This window comes from Cinclus cinclus, chromosome 4 (assembly GCF_963662255.1).
Source record: "Cinclus cinclus chromosome 4, bCinCin1.1, whole genome shotgun sequence".
Classification (NCBI taxonomy): Eukaryota; Metazoa; Chordata; class Aves; order Passeriformes; family Cinclidae; genus Cinclus; species Cinclus cinclus.
In genome coordinates, this window is record NC_085049.1 from 25,114,218 (window position 1) to 25,129,763 (window position 15,546).

Below are 15,546 nucleotides of genomic sequence, written 5' to 3' on the forward strand. Positions count from 1 at the left end.
TAGTTCATTAATGTCTGAATGGATAGTCTGGAAGTTAGCAAGCAAATTCTGAGTTACTTAATCCTTGTAGCATTTTCTTCCATGTTTCCCACAAAACCTTAAGACAATAAGCTTAATGAAACATTCATTTGACTTGCACTAAGTTGGGGAAAATATTCCTTCTTTTCTTCAGGGGATGAGTTAACCAAAATGGAGAATGAGGATGAGCAGGGCTGGTGCAAAGGACGCCTGGACAATGGACAAGTTGGTTTATACCCAGCAAACTATGTGGAACCAATCCAGTGACAAAGGACAAAATAAACACAGAAGTGTCACAAGAGCTCTGTAGGCCTGTACAGTGTATTTAGGTGAAGTGAGAAGAAACTGAATGGATGTATAGAGTGTATATATTTTAATGAAAAGGTGAGAGCTTGATACTGAAATAAGGCTGAATGAAAGACAAAAGCTTGACATGGTTTTCACAACTTGTACACAATGCAAAGGAAAGGAGTTAGGTTGAAAAAATAGTATGATAGGAAAAATACTTTTTAAACTTTTTCTTCCCACATGATCTGTTATTGTGGATCCTAAACATTTTTGCATTTTCTGTGCTTATGCCTCATCCTACCCCAGGTATGTGGCTTATGCTCACCTTTGTTTAATCAGTTATTTTAAGTGACCTTCAGTAACTTGCAACTTGAATTTTGAAGATTATTATAGTTAATTTTTATTTGTTCTTATCAGTGTCTGAAAGATGCAGTATTTTTTTATTTAAATGCTATGTAGTTAAGCACCTTTTTGTATGCTTTATCAATTAATACTTAAATTATGACATAGATTTAGTCACCACTTGACTGAATGAAAGCTCTTTCCATGTTGTAATAATCTTTCTGTCTTGTCAGCATGGCTTGAAGTTGTAAATGGAGTTGTAAAACAAAAAATGCTGTATTTAATAAATATCTGTTACAGAATATTATTTGTAGCAGAGATATCTGCAGGTGTCATGGGTTGGGATTTACTGCAAATGTTCTTTATGTGGGTTGACACTTGAACTAAGAGTTTTCCATCTAGATCTTAAGTGGCGTTCAAAAGAAATATAAATTATGCATAAGCCCCAGAAAAGAGGCTATTTCCAGCACATGTTTGCAGGGGGAAAAAAAAAAATCTTTTAACTGCTAATGATTTTTGGGTGATTTGGAATGTTAAATCTGTGAAGGCTGATTATCTTGAACAGAGAAGACTGTAAAATAGACTAAATGCTTTTATTAAGAGCTTATCTATGTTGTGGATATGTACATATAATTTGATATTCCAAAATATGAAGAGCATGGCTATTAGTTATCAAGCCTTTTAGTGTCAATAAGATTTAGACTATTTTAAGAGTTTAAATTATAGGTATATTTAAATCTGCTTTCCTGCCATATTCATTACTGTACCATAGACAAAGTATTCTGTGATTAGATTTCTCAGAAGTACAGTAAATACACTAATATACTCAAAATAAGTATTTGTGGATAACTTAATGAGTCAAAATATAAACTAGCTTTAGTCCAAATATGGATTATTGTAGCAGAACACTGTAAAATCTACATTTGTTTGCAGTTACAACTTGGCCAGTTGTAATCGTGTCAAATCCCTGTCAAATATGCATTTGTGACATTGAAAACTGGGTTGTAAAACTACAGCAGATCTGTGTTAAAACTAAGTATCAGGTAAGTAGATATGCCATGTTAAGAAGCTACACTGTAATGAAGTTAACAAATCTTTTTCAAGGTAATTATAAAACACTGTTGGTAATCTTGGACTTTATCATTTGCTTTTTGAGCTTATCGATATATTTAGTCATCATTTTCAGTGAATCCAAATGTGCAGGCTTAGAAAGTGGATGTATGTATATGTCTGTCAACAAAAGCTTACCAACATATTTGTTCATCCACAGGACAGTTGCTAAAATTGTCAGGAATTACTGTTTTGGGTCTCTGTATTGTAAAATATTTTAGAAAACAATAAAAGCTGGTAATCTCCTAAATACACAGAATGCACCTTTTACTATTTCAATGTATGTGAAAATAGTCTTATGAAACAAATAATCTGTGCATTTCATTGCAATTCATGGTGACAAAACCTGCATTGTGTAAAAGAGCCACAAACAGGAGTGTGAAGGCATTGTGCCATTAACAAAAAAAGGTGCCATGCACAGGAATTCTTGGCAAAGCATTCTGGCAAAATCTTCATGGAAGAAGAGGAAATTGTTTTTTATGGTATGCAGAGTCTACTGTGATGCTGCTTTCTGTGGTGTTGTCAAGTCTCAGTGTGGGTGAGCAGCTAAGGTTTTTATTTCTTTTAAAATATAGTATCTGAGTATTTTCTGCCTTTGAGTTTTCTTGTTGACTGGCAGTGATTAATACAGTGCTGATTGTGACAGCTGGCTGAAGGTTTTATCTCATCTCCCCTATCCAAACACCTGCTGAACAGCAGATCCCAGAGGTTCATAATCAGTGGCACAGGGTGTGGTTGGGGGTCTGTCACCAGTGGTTGTCCCTCAGTGTGAATTGTTTGATGTATTCATCAGTGCCTTGGGTGAAGGGTCAGGGGTGACACAGAGCTGGGAGGAGCAGCCAGTCCCCCTGGGGGCTGCACAGCCCTTCCCAGGGACCTCAGCAGGGTGGAGAGATGGGCAGAGGAGCTGTCTGAAACCCAGAAAAGGTAAATGCAGGGTCCTGCACATAGGGAAGAATAACCCTGGACAGGAAGAAGACCCCCCAGGACAGGCTGGGGTCACCTGCTGGAGAGCAGCTCTAAGAAGGGCCTGGGGGTCCTGGTGGGCAGTGAGCTGTCCCTGAGGGCAAGGAGATCAATCAGAACTCTGTAAGGCACTTTTGCAGCTGCTTTACACTTCTGTGATGGTAAGTAACTTACTAAACAATCAACTGCCACCCTTCTACTTAAGCTTTTAATAAATCTACATGTCCGAACAGGAATCCCTCTGGAGGACACACAGGTATCCTCCCACTTTTTATTACTGTAGTCAGTAACTGATTAAATGCCCATTTATTTCATAGCAGTTCACTTCAGCTTTTATGAGGGACATTAGCAAGAGCTCTTTGAACACCCAAGTCACTGGTTACCTCAGCTAGATCATCTTGACACATGACATCTCCAAGCCTGCAAGGTAAAAAAAACATATCAATTGTGAAGTACTGTGGTGACAGACACTTCTAGAATCTGTATGCACAAAATACTGAAATCTGACTGCCCTGGCAGAGATAAAACATTGTGGCACATGCAGGTGGGTTTTGCATTGGGATGCTGCATGCAGCTGGAGCTCTGTAAGTCCCCTGCATGTCCCCTGCATTGCTGGTACAAACAGCATCCTGTCACTACTGAGTGTTGTTGCTTGTAAATCCCAATATATAGCAACAGTCTGGCTTTGCACTGGGCAATGGTGTTAGGATGTAGACACTGCCAAGAGTGGAGAGCTCCATGAAACCTCACCTGTTTGAAGTGGTTATACTTCATGATGTTATCAGAACAAACACTGCATTAGTACTAAATAAAAGAAAATTGAACTGGTTTCAACAACTGTTTTTTAATGTTGATCCTAAATTTCACATCCATGTGCTGGGAGAAGCATTTGAATTCTTGATTTTTCTCTTCCAGTGCAGGCTTTTTCTGTATGAATTATTTATACTGCAGTGATACATCTGTGAGCCTGCTGTGCCTTTGAGGTTACCATTTGCAGAGGGCTGGCCTGAAACCTGATGAATTTGAGGCAATGTATTTTATGTAAGCAGAGACAAATTTTGCTTAGTGTGACCAAGCTTTCCAAAGGACATCAAGTAGAATTTGTACTTGCCTAAGGGACCCTTTGGCACTGAAAAGCAGTGAAGATGTAGCTGGCATGACTTGGGATTGTACCTATATTCCACCATTTCTCAGCAGCACCATGAGGAGAAACCAAACAAGGAAGGAGGCTTGATAATAACTGGCAAACAGCACTAATAGAATTTTACAGAACTAAAACCTTTGAGTATTGGAAGTAGCAGCAAATTTCTTGGAGCTTTCTTGGTCCACCGGAGCTGTAATACCACACAACTTCAGGCAGATGCAAATGCAAGTGCCAATTTCTGCTTATCAAATCAGCCCAAGAACAGACTGTTCTCAGGAGATAATCCCAAATGGTTCTCCCTTGTATTTATATGCCCTGGCAAGGCTGTCTGGCCAGCTGCAGGAGCCCAAGACTTGCTGTGGCAGTTGAGTAAGTGAGAGTAGGAGAAAGTTACTTTGCCTGTGCTTCATCAGCTCACGGAGCAATCCTTGTGCCCTAAAAATGTGCAGCAAATAATGCAGGAAGAACCACTCAATTTCAGAATGGCTGTGCAGAAAATGGGGAATTGATTCACTGGGAATTGATTATTTAGAAGCTGGATGACCCAGTCTGTGGAGGGGAACTCTAATTTGTCCTTGCAATGGGGTAGAAGGTGTACCAAGGAAAGGGCCTATCACAGAGAAGGTATTTTGCAAGCTCCTGAAATTCACTGGCACTGTGTCTAAAGAGACCAGGTAGTTCTGTAAGGCCACTGTGATGCTTTCTCTTTACTGGTATCAGAAGAGAAGTAGAAAGTACTGTCCATACCTGTTAAGGGTGGAAAGCCTGAGGATAGAGTGCCTGAGACAGTTCCCCTGTACTGAACTCACCCCATGCAAGGCTTTCTAAGGTGGATTGGTACCTGTGGTCACTCAAGCAGACATGTCTGTCCCTGTAGTCACAGCAGATGCCACGTGGGAATTTAGTGCTGATATCAACAAAGCCACATCAGCACACTGTGCTGCCACTTTCGGGGGTCAGTGGGACAGAACCAGCTCAGGCACAGAGAACTCCCTGACACTGCAGGGAAGCCTTGTTGACCTGCAAACACAGAAAGGAAGGAGAGTCAGAAATATCAGCAGCTTTGATCACACAACTCCCCCAAGAATTAATTAATTCTGTATTAGTCATGTTATAGGCAATATAGTTCACATCACCAACTTCAGAGAATGTTCCTTTTGACTTGTTAAACATCTTTAAAGGTATGACACATCTAAGTAAAATATACCATGTGCATTTAAGTTGGTGGTAAGTTCCCCAAATGACACTTTGAAGAACTGTGATTATCTTGCCTCAGTTACAGATTCCATCCAATTTTTATATGGATTGTCTATTATTTTAAAATTTTAGTAAAGATACATTTTTAGTTACATACTGCAAACTTACGTGGTTATGTGGTATCTAAATTGCTGAATGAAATTATTCTGCTAATTGGATTTAGTACCAACTGTTCCCTTTCCTGTGACAGATTAAAAAATTCCTTGCCTAACTTAGTGGTAATGTTGATTTTTGAATGATGAGGTGAGCTTGTAACCTTTTTGAGAGTTTATAACTTTTGGTTGTTTATCTTTTGCACGTAGTAGTAAAAGCCTTGAGAGATTATTTGCCTCACAGTGATTTGAGATCAGGTAATAGTCCTGTCCTGCACAGTGCTAAGAGTGGCACTGCCACCCATCCTCCCTGACAGCAGGCATTGCTCCAAGCTGTTGGCATCAGGCACAATTCTGCTTTAACTGTAGCTGAGCTTTTTGGACTCTGAGATGAAGTGGGAAAATTTGTCACTGGATCAGAACACAATTCTGACAATGCTTTTCGCTGTCTGAGAGTGCTTCATCTCCAGCCAAGTTTGAGTTTGGTTTGTTTTTTAGTTTTCCTTTCCACCTCACCAGCCACATCCTTTAGAGTAGAAAAACACTGAAGTGCTCATAAGGAAATGTGCCTTTTAAAATTGTTATTTCTTCACTAAAGCACTCAAGAAAACGAAGTATTTAAAATATTCAGATGCTACCATGACTTTTCCTGTGTGCACATGAGCAGCAACCAGTGCTCTCTACTCGAGGGAGGGCTTGGGAGCTGCTTCCTGGAGGATTGTACCAGCGGGAAGCAGATGCCATCCTCCTCAGGGGATAGCAAGATGAGGAAGCACAGCCCTACTGGGGTATCCCATTCCATCTCTGCTCCTTGCCCTCCTCATTCCACTTCCCAAGCCAGGAATGAGTCAAGAAGGCCCTTGCACCTTATGATGGGACCACAAAACCAACTCTGCCTGCAGAGAAGGCTTGGATGGCTCTGTTTGTACGTGCCACAGATAAATGCACATAAATGGAGACCAAAACCCGATGGCTTTGATATTTCCCTGCAGCTGTCCAAGCACTTACACAACCTTAAGGGTAGGATTTGCCATTCAGCCACAGCCCTCGTTCCAGCACTGTTCCAATCTGTTCCTCTGTTCCACTGTTCCTCTTTCCCCCACAAATCCAATTCAAATGCAAACCTCATAGCCCAGCCCCACAAGGATCTCCTGTAATCCACACCTTAGCCTGGTATTCACTTTCAACACTCCTCCAGAGCTCTGCTGATCCTCAGACTTCAGACAGCACCTGGCAAACAAAGCCACCTCCCCAGCAGAGAGCAAACAGAACCTGGTGACAGGAGGCAAGACACTGCAGGTATGAAATACCTGTCTCAGTACTCCAGTGCATTCCTGCTTTACACACTGCAATTTATGCCTTAAATGAGCACAATACAAAGTGTGGGTCAGACATCACGTGGGCAGCAGGTAACAGATTTTTACTGTGATGGGCACAGAATCGTGTGGGTGATAGCTGTCAGTGACTGGCTTAAAGACTGCCATGACAGAGACTTTCCTTGCCCTTCAAGAGCTTTCTGGTTGCCCCAGAGTTTTACCAGATTTCTCAGCCCTAAAAGAAAATCTGAGTGACTTTATACAAGTTTGAAGTTAGCCCTGCTCTAAGCAGGGAGTGGGACTTGTTTACCTTCCCATGCAAATTTTTCTGAGGCTCTCAAGTGGTGATGGTTATGAAAAGGAGAGGAAAAGGACCAACAGGATATATTTAGGCTCTTAATGTATTTTAGTTGCAGTAACTATATTGATTCTCTACTTATTATGTAATAATAATTGTGTTCATTTTCCTTGCACTTTATAAAACTATGATCTATGCCATAGCTGGAGCATGATACTAAATGTGATAATCAGAGGGCACTTATGAGGTGAAAGGTGAGGAGAACAAACCAGAGGGTTCTGCTCCCCAAGGTCTGTCTTTGTATCAAAGTGCACAGTTCAGGCTTCACTGACCACCTCACTGACTCAAGGTCCCAGGGTGATTTTTTCCATAAAATTCAATTTATTAATCCAAATGCTGCCCAGACATTACTGGGGATGAATAGATTCCCAGTTCCTTAGCTGGCCATGCACATTCCACTCTTCCCTTTCTTCATCAGATGTTGTGCAGCTTCTGGCTCACCCCCACCAGTTACTGCTGAGGAAGAGTTGAGCTCCAGCAGCTCATGTGTGATCCTGCCTGTGGATTGGGTACTGGGCTTGCAACTCCTCTTTAGGGAATCTTCTTTGTGGGGTTAAATCACGAAAATATTAATTTACTGGGCAGATTATGTTGGTGTTTCCTGTATGCCCAGAGCACCCAGGGAAAAAAAAACAAAAATGGCTCTCCAAGAAACCAGTCCTTTGTGCATGGAAACAGTGCATGCCACCAGCTTGGGGAAGTCTCTCCAGTGAAAGAGAACCCACCCGCTGTTTCCCAATTACAGGTTTGATTTTTTCCCTTATTCCACATCTTACACTGCCATCTGCTGGCTCTGACTGAACAGCTTCTTCGCTGGCCCTGGAGTATTTTGATGTACTCTCTTCATTTAAGAGCTACAACTTCTGACAAGGGACCCTCAGAAAGGACTTTGGGGATGAATTAACTGAAAACATAATTAACTGAGAAACATAACACTTGTGGAATGGTAAGCTCAGACCATAACTGGGAAGAAATAATGGATAAAAAAAGGAGAAGATAATTCTGAAAAGTCAGCCCTTAAGTATTGCATTTCAGCATTTTGAAAACAAGTAATTTTGGGTGTGTTTTTCGTTTATTTATTTTGAAAAAATAAATTGTTGTTCTGTTTGCAGAACAACCCTCCAGAACCCTCCCAATGTTTCATTTTAAACAAGTCTATATAAAAAGTGCCAAAATGCATCTGGAGAGTCAATTACATTTTTGTGGCCTTACCTGCAGCCAGGACTAGCAAAATGGCTCCAAGAAAGCACCTCAAAGCTCTCTCAGGAGTGTGTAGGAAAGCATCTGCTTGCTTGGACAAAAATATCCTACAGTTTGTTTCTCTCTGAATGTGCTGTCAGGGAATAGCATCCTACAGATATTGGCTGTTTCATGGCTCCAGGAAACTGCAGGTAATATTAGAACTATCAGTGTCTTGTGAATGATCAGATGGGCACTGACTCAGCCAAAAACCATTCAGAAAAGCTTAATGCTTTGATTTTGCTGTTGATAGAGGGGGGCAACATTAAAAGGAATTTTATTTTGGTTGGGCCCTGACCAATTTCTTCTCTCCTCTTACACATAGCTTCTAGGTAAACCCACCTGCTCCTGCTCTCAGAACAGGAAAGGAGAGAAGACTTCAAGTCTAGCTCTTCCATGTTGCTGCAACACAATCAAATTTTGAACTACTTAGCTGTCAGCAATTTGGCAAGGGACCCTCAAAACACCAGTCCTGTTTTTTCATTCATGGAACCAGTGGGGCTCTCAGCCCTGCAAGAGGCAGAAGCAACAATAACCCTGGCCTTTCCTCACTAGGATTTCCAAAATAAGGCAAGGTTTTGTGTGTCAGCTCAAATCACTCAAAGACACTGATTCAACAGAGAGGGGATTCCATCCCTCCTGAAATTCATCAGGAATTAGAAATGGACAGAAAGAAAAATGAGTTATTCCTATGCCCTACACCACATATTCTTCTCATCAGCCAGCAACACACCCCCACATGACAGAAAAGAGAAGGCACACTCAGGGTAGGCTTAACTTTATCTTTCCAGGCCAAACTAAGGAAACACATCCAGAATCCCCACACTTTGGAGTTGGTGCATTTCCTATTTGGGCCACCAAAACTGGGAAATCTCATTCCCAGGTCTCATGAGGAGAAGCAGCTAGAAGTAAACACAGGAATCCCAACAAATCTGAATCTTTCCACCCAATCAATAAAGCCTTACTGTGAGTATAAAAACCTGGGCCTCCAGAGCTTTTTTATCTGGAATTACATCCCCAGATCTGTTCATTTCCTAATACTATCTCTTCCCAACAAGGCACTGGGCATCCAAGGAATTTAGCAATGGATGTGCTAACCACTGGTTACCTCTCTGGAATGTCAGAGCTTGGAAAAAATGGGCAGCTGGGGATTTTCTTGGTGGTTCCTGTGATGTGTATTTTACCTAAGAGCCCCTTCCCACATCTTACCCTGTATCCACCAAACTTCTTTCTGTTCATTCCCCATCTTCCTCCCTCTTTTCCTTTATCCAACAGAATTTTAACAGGTGAATATTCCCCTCTAGAATAGCACCTTTCATTCCAAAGCTAGTAACAAACAAATAATTTTCTTTGACCTTCATTATTACAATTTCACCAGGAGCTGGGGGATTGAAAATGATCCTCTCCTGGCCCCTGCTGGATTCCAGGAGCAGGGATTCTCTCCCTCTTTCCCCTGCCCCCTTTCAGGCTTTGTTCCACAGCTTTTGCTTCCAATCCCTGGATCCTTTCCCTCACTCCAGGAGCTCCCAGCAGTTCCACACCTTCTTTTCTCCCACCCTGATCATTTCTCCAGGAATGGATCTGTGCATTTCAATTCCCTTCTCTTTTCTCTAACAATTCCCATCAATCCAGACCTAAAGCTGACACAAGGAGTGCTTGGTGCCCACATATCCAAATCCAGACCTTGCCATCCCTAAACCAGCAACTCTGAACCCACAATCCTGGAAAATTTGCATTAATTCAAACCTAACATTCAGGCCCCACAGCTCAGGCTGCAGCACAAAGTCAGTGCAGACAGGTGATCCACAGGAGCCGTGGGATTTTTCTGCTCTTCCTGCAATGGCATTTATGGCTGAGCAGTTCAGAACAAGGCCTGAGCAGACAGGACTGGAGAATCAACACCAAGCCACGACCCCTATGCTTGGCAGGGGCCTGGGGAATCCCATTCCAGGCTCTGGGCTTCCACAGCTTCTGCTGCAGTTAACCTGGCAGTGGGACTGGTGAATCGCAAAACAGACAGGGAGACACTTCCTGAAACTGAAATAACATCCAGCTGCAGCAAAGTCCATGGCCCCATTCAGAAACCCTTCAGCAAAAAAAAAACCCTTGGAAAAGCAAAGGTGACGTGTGGTGATCTGGAGCTCCAGGGGGCTGAGGGGAAGGTGGACGACAAGCAGTCACTTCCACTGCTTCTCACTCCAGCCACTGCAGCTTCCCTGGAATTTCACACTTAGCATCTCTTCCAAGCTCAACCAAAGTCACTCCAATATTTACTTCAGACTTTCCTAATGCTGCGCTTGCCATGATCCTTTGGGCATAAAGAACCTCCCAGACTGTCCCACACCTTCACATCCCACTGGCTCTTTTTGGCACAGTGGGACCAGTTCACTGTCCTTTCCAAAAGGATCTTTCTGAAGCCTTTTTCTGAAACCAGAACATCCCCAGCTTTGCTTTCCCCTTAAATGTTCTCTTCCCTGCACAACTACGGCTTGGCAAGTGACAGCTGAGGAATCTGAGCCAAGAGCCTGCCTGGGAGGAAGGAACGTGCGTGCTACAGGAAGAGCATCCCAAGCCTGTCACTGCCTTCCTGCGTCTCCAATGACATCAGAACTGTCCCTGCAGGCAGAAACGCCCCTTTGGGAACACCATGAGCTGTGAGAAAGAGAGACCAAACCAGCAGCTCACGGGGAAGTCAGGGACACCTGCTGAACCAACAGCAGCTGTCAGAAAGGCACGGAGGCAGCACCTCACCAGAACTGCACTAAAAAACAAATGCCAGCACCTCGAGAGTCACTTCAGTGTTGAATTCCTAAAGCAAAACCAAAAAGTATATTTATCTTTAGATGCTTTAGATGAAGAAGTCTATCCCATTTTAACCCACTTCTGTGACTTGTTTCCAGCCTGCTGATGTTCATTTCCCAGCTCACCCATGGCAGCCAGCGCTAGAGCTGGTCCCCCACACACACAGACACACGAGGCTGCTGCCAGTTGCCATTTCAGCAGCTCCGGGACACGACCACCACCCACAGTTCCGACCTCCTCGGCCCGGAGTGCACCCAGCACTCCCGGATCGCTGCTGGGAGCTGCAGCTCTCCCTGCCGCCTCTGCCTGGCCAGCCCCGCCTCCAGCTCCGGCCCGCACCTCTCACCTCCTGCGAAGCAGCAGCTCCGTCCTGCTGGCTGCTCCCGGCTCCGGGAGCTGACGCCCTTCGGCCAGGGGGCTGTCTCAGGCGACCGTTCATGATTTTGTTTTCTCGCATCGCGGTGCGCGGCGTCGGGGGGTCCTGGCAGGAGCGGCGAGGCGTGGCCGCGACAGAGGCGTCGTCACCACTGCCTGCCGCCACCGCGCGGCTCTTGCCCGCCCCCGCCGCCCCTGACCCCACGGTTCGTGTCCCCACACGCCGCTGACCCCACAGCCCCTGTCCCCACACGGGAAACGCCGCGGGGAAACGCGCTGAAAGCGCTGAGTCGGCGTTGGAGTCGGGAGGGGGGAGGGAAGGGAACCTGGCAGCCGTTTAGATGTCTTTAGGAGGCGCGGGGTCCTTCTGAGGCCAAGGCGCATGCGCAAAATGCCGCCATCTTTGAAAGGTCAAACAAGCCAGGGACTGTTCCGTCATCGTTGTTGTTGTATCACGTGACTCTCTCTACTCGCCGCCATCTTGTGTGCTGGCAGAAGTCACTTCCTGGTAAGAGGCCATCTTTGGTGTGATATCACGTGACTTTCAGAGTCTTGTATCGTATTGGGTGCTGGCAGAAGTCACGTCCTGCTAAGATACCATCTTTGGCATGCATCACGTGACTTCTGGGTTATCCCGCCATCTTTGGTCCTGGCAGACACTGCCGTTTCAAGCGTCGTCTTTGGCGAGGCACCATATGACTTCTTCCCTTCGTCGCCATCTTGGGTGCTGGCACAAGCCACTTCCGGCCGTGCCGCCATCTTTGGTGTGGTACCACCAAGGGCCTTGCTCCTTACAAAGTCTGCCTGAAGCCTCCTCCCCCCGGGTGCCCTTCTGCACACAGATTGTCACTTTGGAAAAGACTGCAAAGCTTCCGAAATAACCATGAAATCCAAGGGAAAGGCCACTTCCAAGAGATGCTGGAGGGGCAAAGGCATCGTGTGCAGTTCTGAGCTGCTCAGGCCAAGCCTCTGCCTGCAGCTCCCCACCTTAGACCAAGGCTCCCCACAGATCTCTGGCGGCTGCTTGCACTTCACCCTTGTCTGCCCTGACCAAGCAGGGAGGTGATGGGGTTCTACCAGTCTCAGTTTTTGTTTTGTAGTGCAGGCAAACCCTGTTCAGTGCAGCTGTGTGTGTGCTCTCTGTGCTATAGGAGTTACTGCTAAAGATGTCCTTTGTGGTCAGTGTGAGCAGCTGAGGAAGGGATTTCTGAGGTGAAATTTAGGTACCTTGGACTGTACTTGTTTGTGACTATCCCATAAATTACCATTTGCAAAGCCCTTTGCAAACACATTCATCCAGTTCCTTTGCCTCCTCACAGAGCCAGCAGCTGGCTGGCATCCAGTCTGTTTAAAATGGGAAATAAACAAAGATCTGGGAGCAAGCCAGCGTGACTCTCACCACACAGTCCAGTCTGGAGAGCTAATTCTTGTTTTGATCAGGTCCTTCCAGCCATACCTTACCCTCTGCTAGAACACCACCACCTACTGTGCATTTGCTTTTTGTCACCTTAACCCCTCAGGTGACACCAGGAGCCTTAGCAGGAGCAGGGACACAAAGGAGCGAGCAGGGATCATCATCATCATAATCTTTTTTTCCAGTTTCATGTCTTCAACTCTGGCCTGGAATCCGGTTTTTCATGTATCACAGCCAGCCAGGTACTCAACATTTATTCGCTCAGAAGTTTTTCTTGCAACACACAAACCCTTGTGACAATCCTTTAAATCCTTCCATCTGGAAGGATCCAAAATTGCTTATGAACAATAATCCTTGGGCACCTCAACTTTGAAACGCATCTTCTGTGTGGTACAATGAATTCAGTCTGACAATTCCCAGGTTAATGCCAAGCTCTGGGTTATTTTGGAATGGATTGTTCTTCGTTCCCCACAATGGAATAGATGTACTTAGACCACTTTATACCCACTTAACATATCCAAATTTTGAAGTATTTTGTTAATTTATTTTCCCTAAAATTCTTGACTGGTGTGATCTCAGTCCGCAGAATTCTCTCATAAACTGTCCACTGGACATTTTATATCCCAGGCTCACCTTGGTGTTTCTCAGAGTGTGCTGGGAGGCACTTGCAGAACAACCTGGAAGCCAAGGAGCAGTGACAGTAAGTGCCTGTGACAGTAACTTTGTTATCTTTTCCCAGATCACCTCCCACTGCTTTAATGGGAAATACGGCCTATACCTGCCTCTTATGCCTTGGTCTGGAGCATTCTGGCTGGTGGATTTTGCATTTCACTGCTGGACCCTGCAGATATTTAATCTAGAAACCATTTTGATTCCTTTTAGATTAAAGAATTCACAATACTTCCCATTAAAGTCAGTGTCACCTTTGGGGTTTTCCCCCTTAATGAAAGTCTTCAAAAAACCCCAACCCTTAAAACAACTCAGCAGATTTTGTAAAACTGCCTCCATTCCAATATTAAAGATGTTCCTTGAGAAGTACCTCTTGACAATATCAAATGTAATATATATTACACACTATACTGTTTACCGTGAAGAAAAAAATTCAGCATTATTTTTGTATTAGGCGAAATAATTTCAGTACATGAAATTATTTGGAAATGCTGTTTTGAAATGTTAGTTTTTGCCATTGTTGAAATGGAACCTTTCCTCTTTATTGAAAGGTGATGATGTTCCCCCCCCCCCCAAGAAATACAATTACAGAAATCGATCTGTATCTGCAAAATATTTTTGTTTTGATGAGCACCACATTTTGTAATTACCAAATCTGGGAGTTCAATCTGTCTTTGCATTACCTTGTGGGATTAGTGTGTCCTGCTCCACACCTGCAGGCACCTTGCATATCCCCTACCATGTAAAACTTTCAGGAATTCTGTTTTTCCCCTCAGATATCTCTACAGAGCCTGAGGACCCTGAAGAGGCACCTTATAAATGAAAAAAGTTATTGATATCCATAAATCACCAAATAAACTCTACCTATGGGATCCAGAAATCTTATGGGATGCTTTTGCCAGTTCTCAGCACTCCACATTCACTGGGGTTGGTTCAATCCCCACAGGATCCTGGAGAAAAAAGGGAATTAATAATTCTGGGTCCAGTCTGAGGGCTACATAATATGTTGAATAATTGCACATCAAGTGAGGAGGATCAAAGGGACTATTGCAAACCAGTTCATTTGCTGAAAAAAAAAAAGGCAGCATCCTGTGAGAGGAGGAATTTGTGATAATCTAATTAAGAAATATGCAATTATCCCTACACTTAAGGGGTCTGAGCTTCCAGTTTACTTAGAAATGAAGCAGAGGGAGGGTGGAAGTAGGGATGTGTAATTTGAGGGGAGTACAAAGACACTGTCCAAGCAATCAGGGATTATGTTAGGAGAATTAAAGGAAATGCCAAAAGGAAATGAATCTGCTGAAGGGTTTCAAAGGCAAAAAGGAGCATTTCTATAAGTAAATGGCAAAAGGAATGTTAGGGAAAATAGGAGCCCACTACAAAATGGGACAGGGGACCTGGTGACACACGACGTGGAAGAGACTGAGGTACTGAATCCACCTTTCCCTCAGCCTTTAAGAATCCCAGATCCCTGGGAGCAGAGGGAAAGGCTGCAACACAGGAGATGCAGCCTTGGTATAAGAGGATCCAGTCAAGGAATACTCAGGCAAATTGGACACGTCCATGTGTCTTGATGGGATCATCCATGAATGCTGAGGGAGCTGGGAGATGTCACTGCAAGGCAACTCTCGATACACTGAAGGAAAGCAAATGTCATTTCCATCTTCAGCATGGGCAAGAAGGACCAAGGGAATTACAGGCCAGTCAGCCTCACCTAGATCCATGGGAAAGGTATGGAGCAAAGGTATGGAGTATTGTCAAACCTGGATTTCTAGACACATGAAGGACAAGCCAATCGCAACCAATCTGTGATTCTGTATTGTTCTAAGTTCTGTAAAATAGTAATTTACAAGTTGATGGGAAGCATTCAGAGAATGTAGAGAGGCAGAAATTATTTTCCCCATGCAAAAGTTTTTGTTACCCGAGTTGGTGGACTGATTTCTTCCAATATAATTTGTGAAACAACTGAATACTGACGCAGAGGAAATTAATTATTATAAATTTAGTATTATAAATTGGCAGCAAGAAAAGAAAAAAATGAGATTACTCCCTAATTATTTTTTATTTTTTCATATTAAAATAAAAGAAAAAATCCAGGGGAAAACATTGCCAATTTTCTGACAGTACATTTCACAGCTTGTATACTGTAGTTTTTT

The 15,546-nt window shown here is 43.7% G+C and overlaps 1 protein-coding gene and 1 long non-coding RNA gene across 6 annotated transcripts in view; one reads left to right on the forward strand and one right to left on the reverse strand.

Moving 5' to 3' along the window:
* Positions 1-2,458, forward strand: part of PACSIN2 (protein kinase C and casein kinase substrate in neurons 2) — a 53,351-nt gene extending 50,893 nt beyond the window's left edge. For all 5 annotated transcript variants that reach the window (XM_062491816.1, XM_062491812.1, XM_062491817.1 and 2 more), the window contains one exon: positions 173-2,458. In XM_062491816.1, the coding sequence (XP_062347800.1) occupies positions 173-285 (113 nt within the window). In that variant the 3' untranslated portion in view covers positions 286-2,458. The remainder of the gene's footprint in view (positions 1-172) is intronic.
* A 502-nt stretch (positions 2,459-2,960) lies between these two features.
* On the reverse strand, positions 2,961-11,447 carry LOC134043465 (uncharacterized). The gene is made up of 3 exons (XR_009933151.1): positions 11,279-11,447; positions 4,710-4,888; positions 2,961-3,144 (listed from the first exon to the last, which is right to left on the reverse strand). It is a non-coding gene; the product is annotated as an uncharacterized LOC134043465 (long non-coding RNA).
* Positions 11,448-15,546: the final 4,099 nt, after the last annotated feature.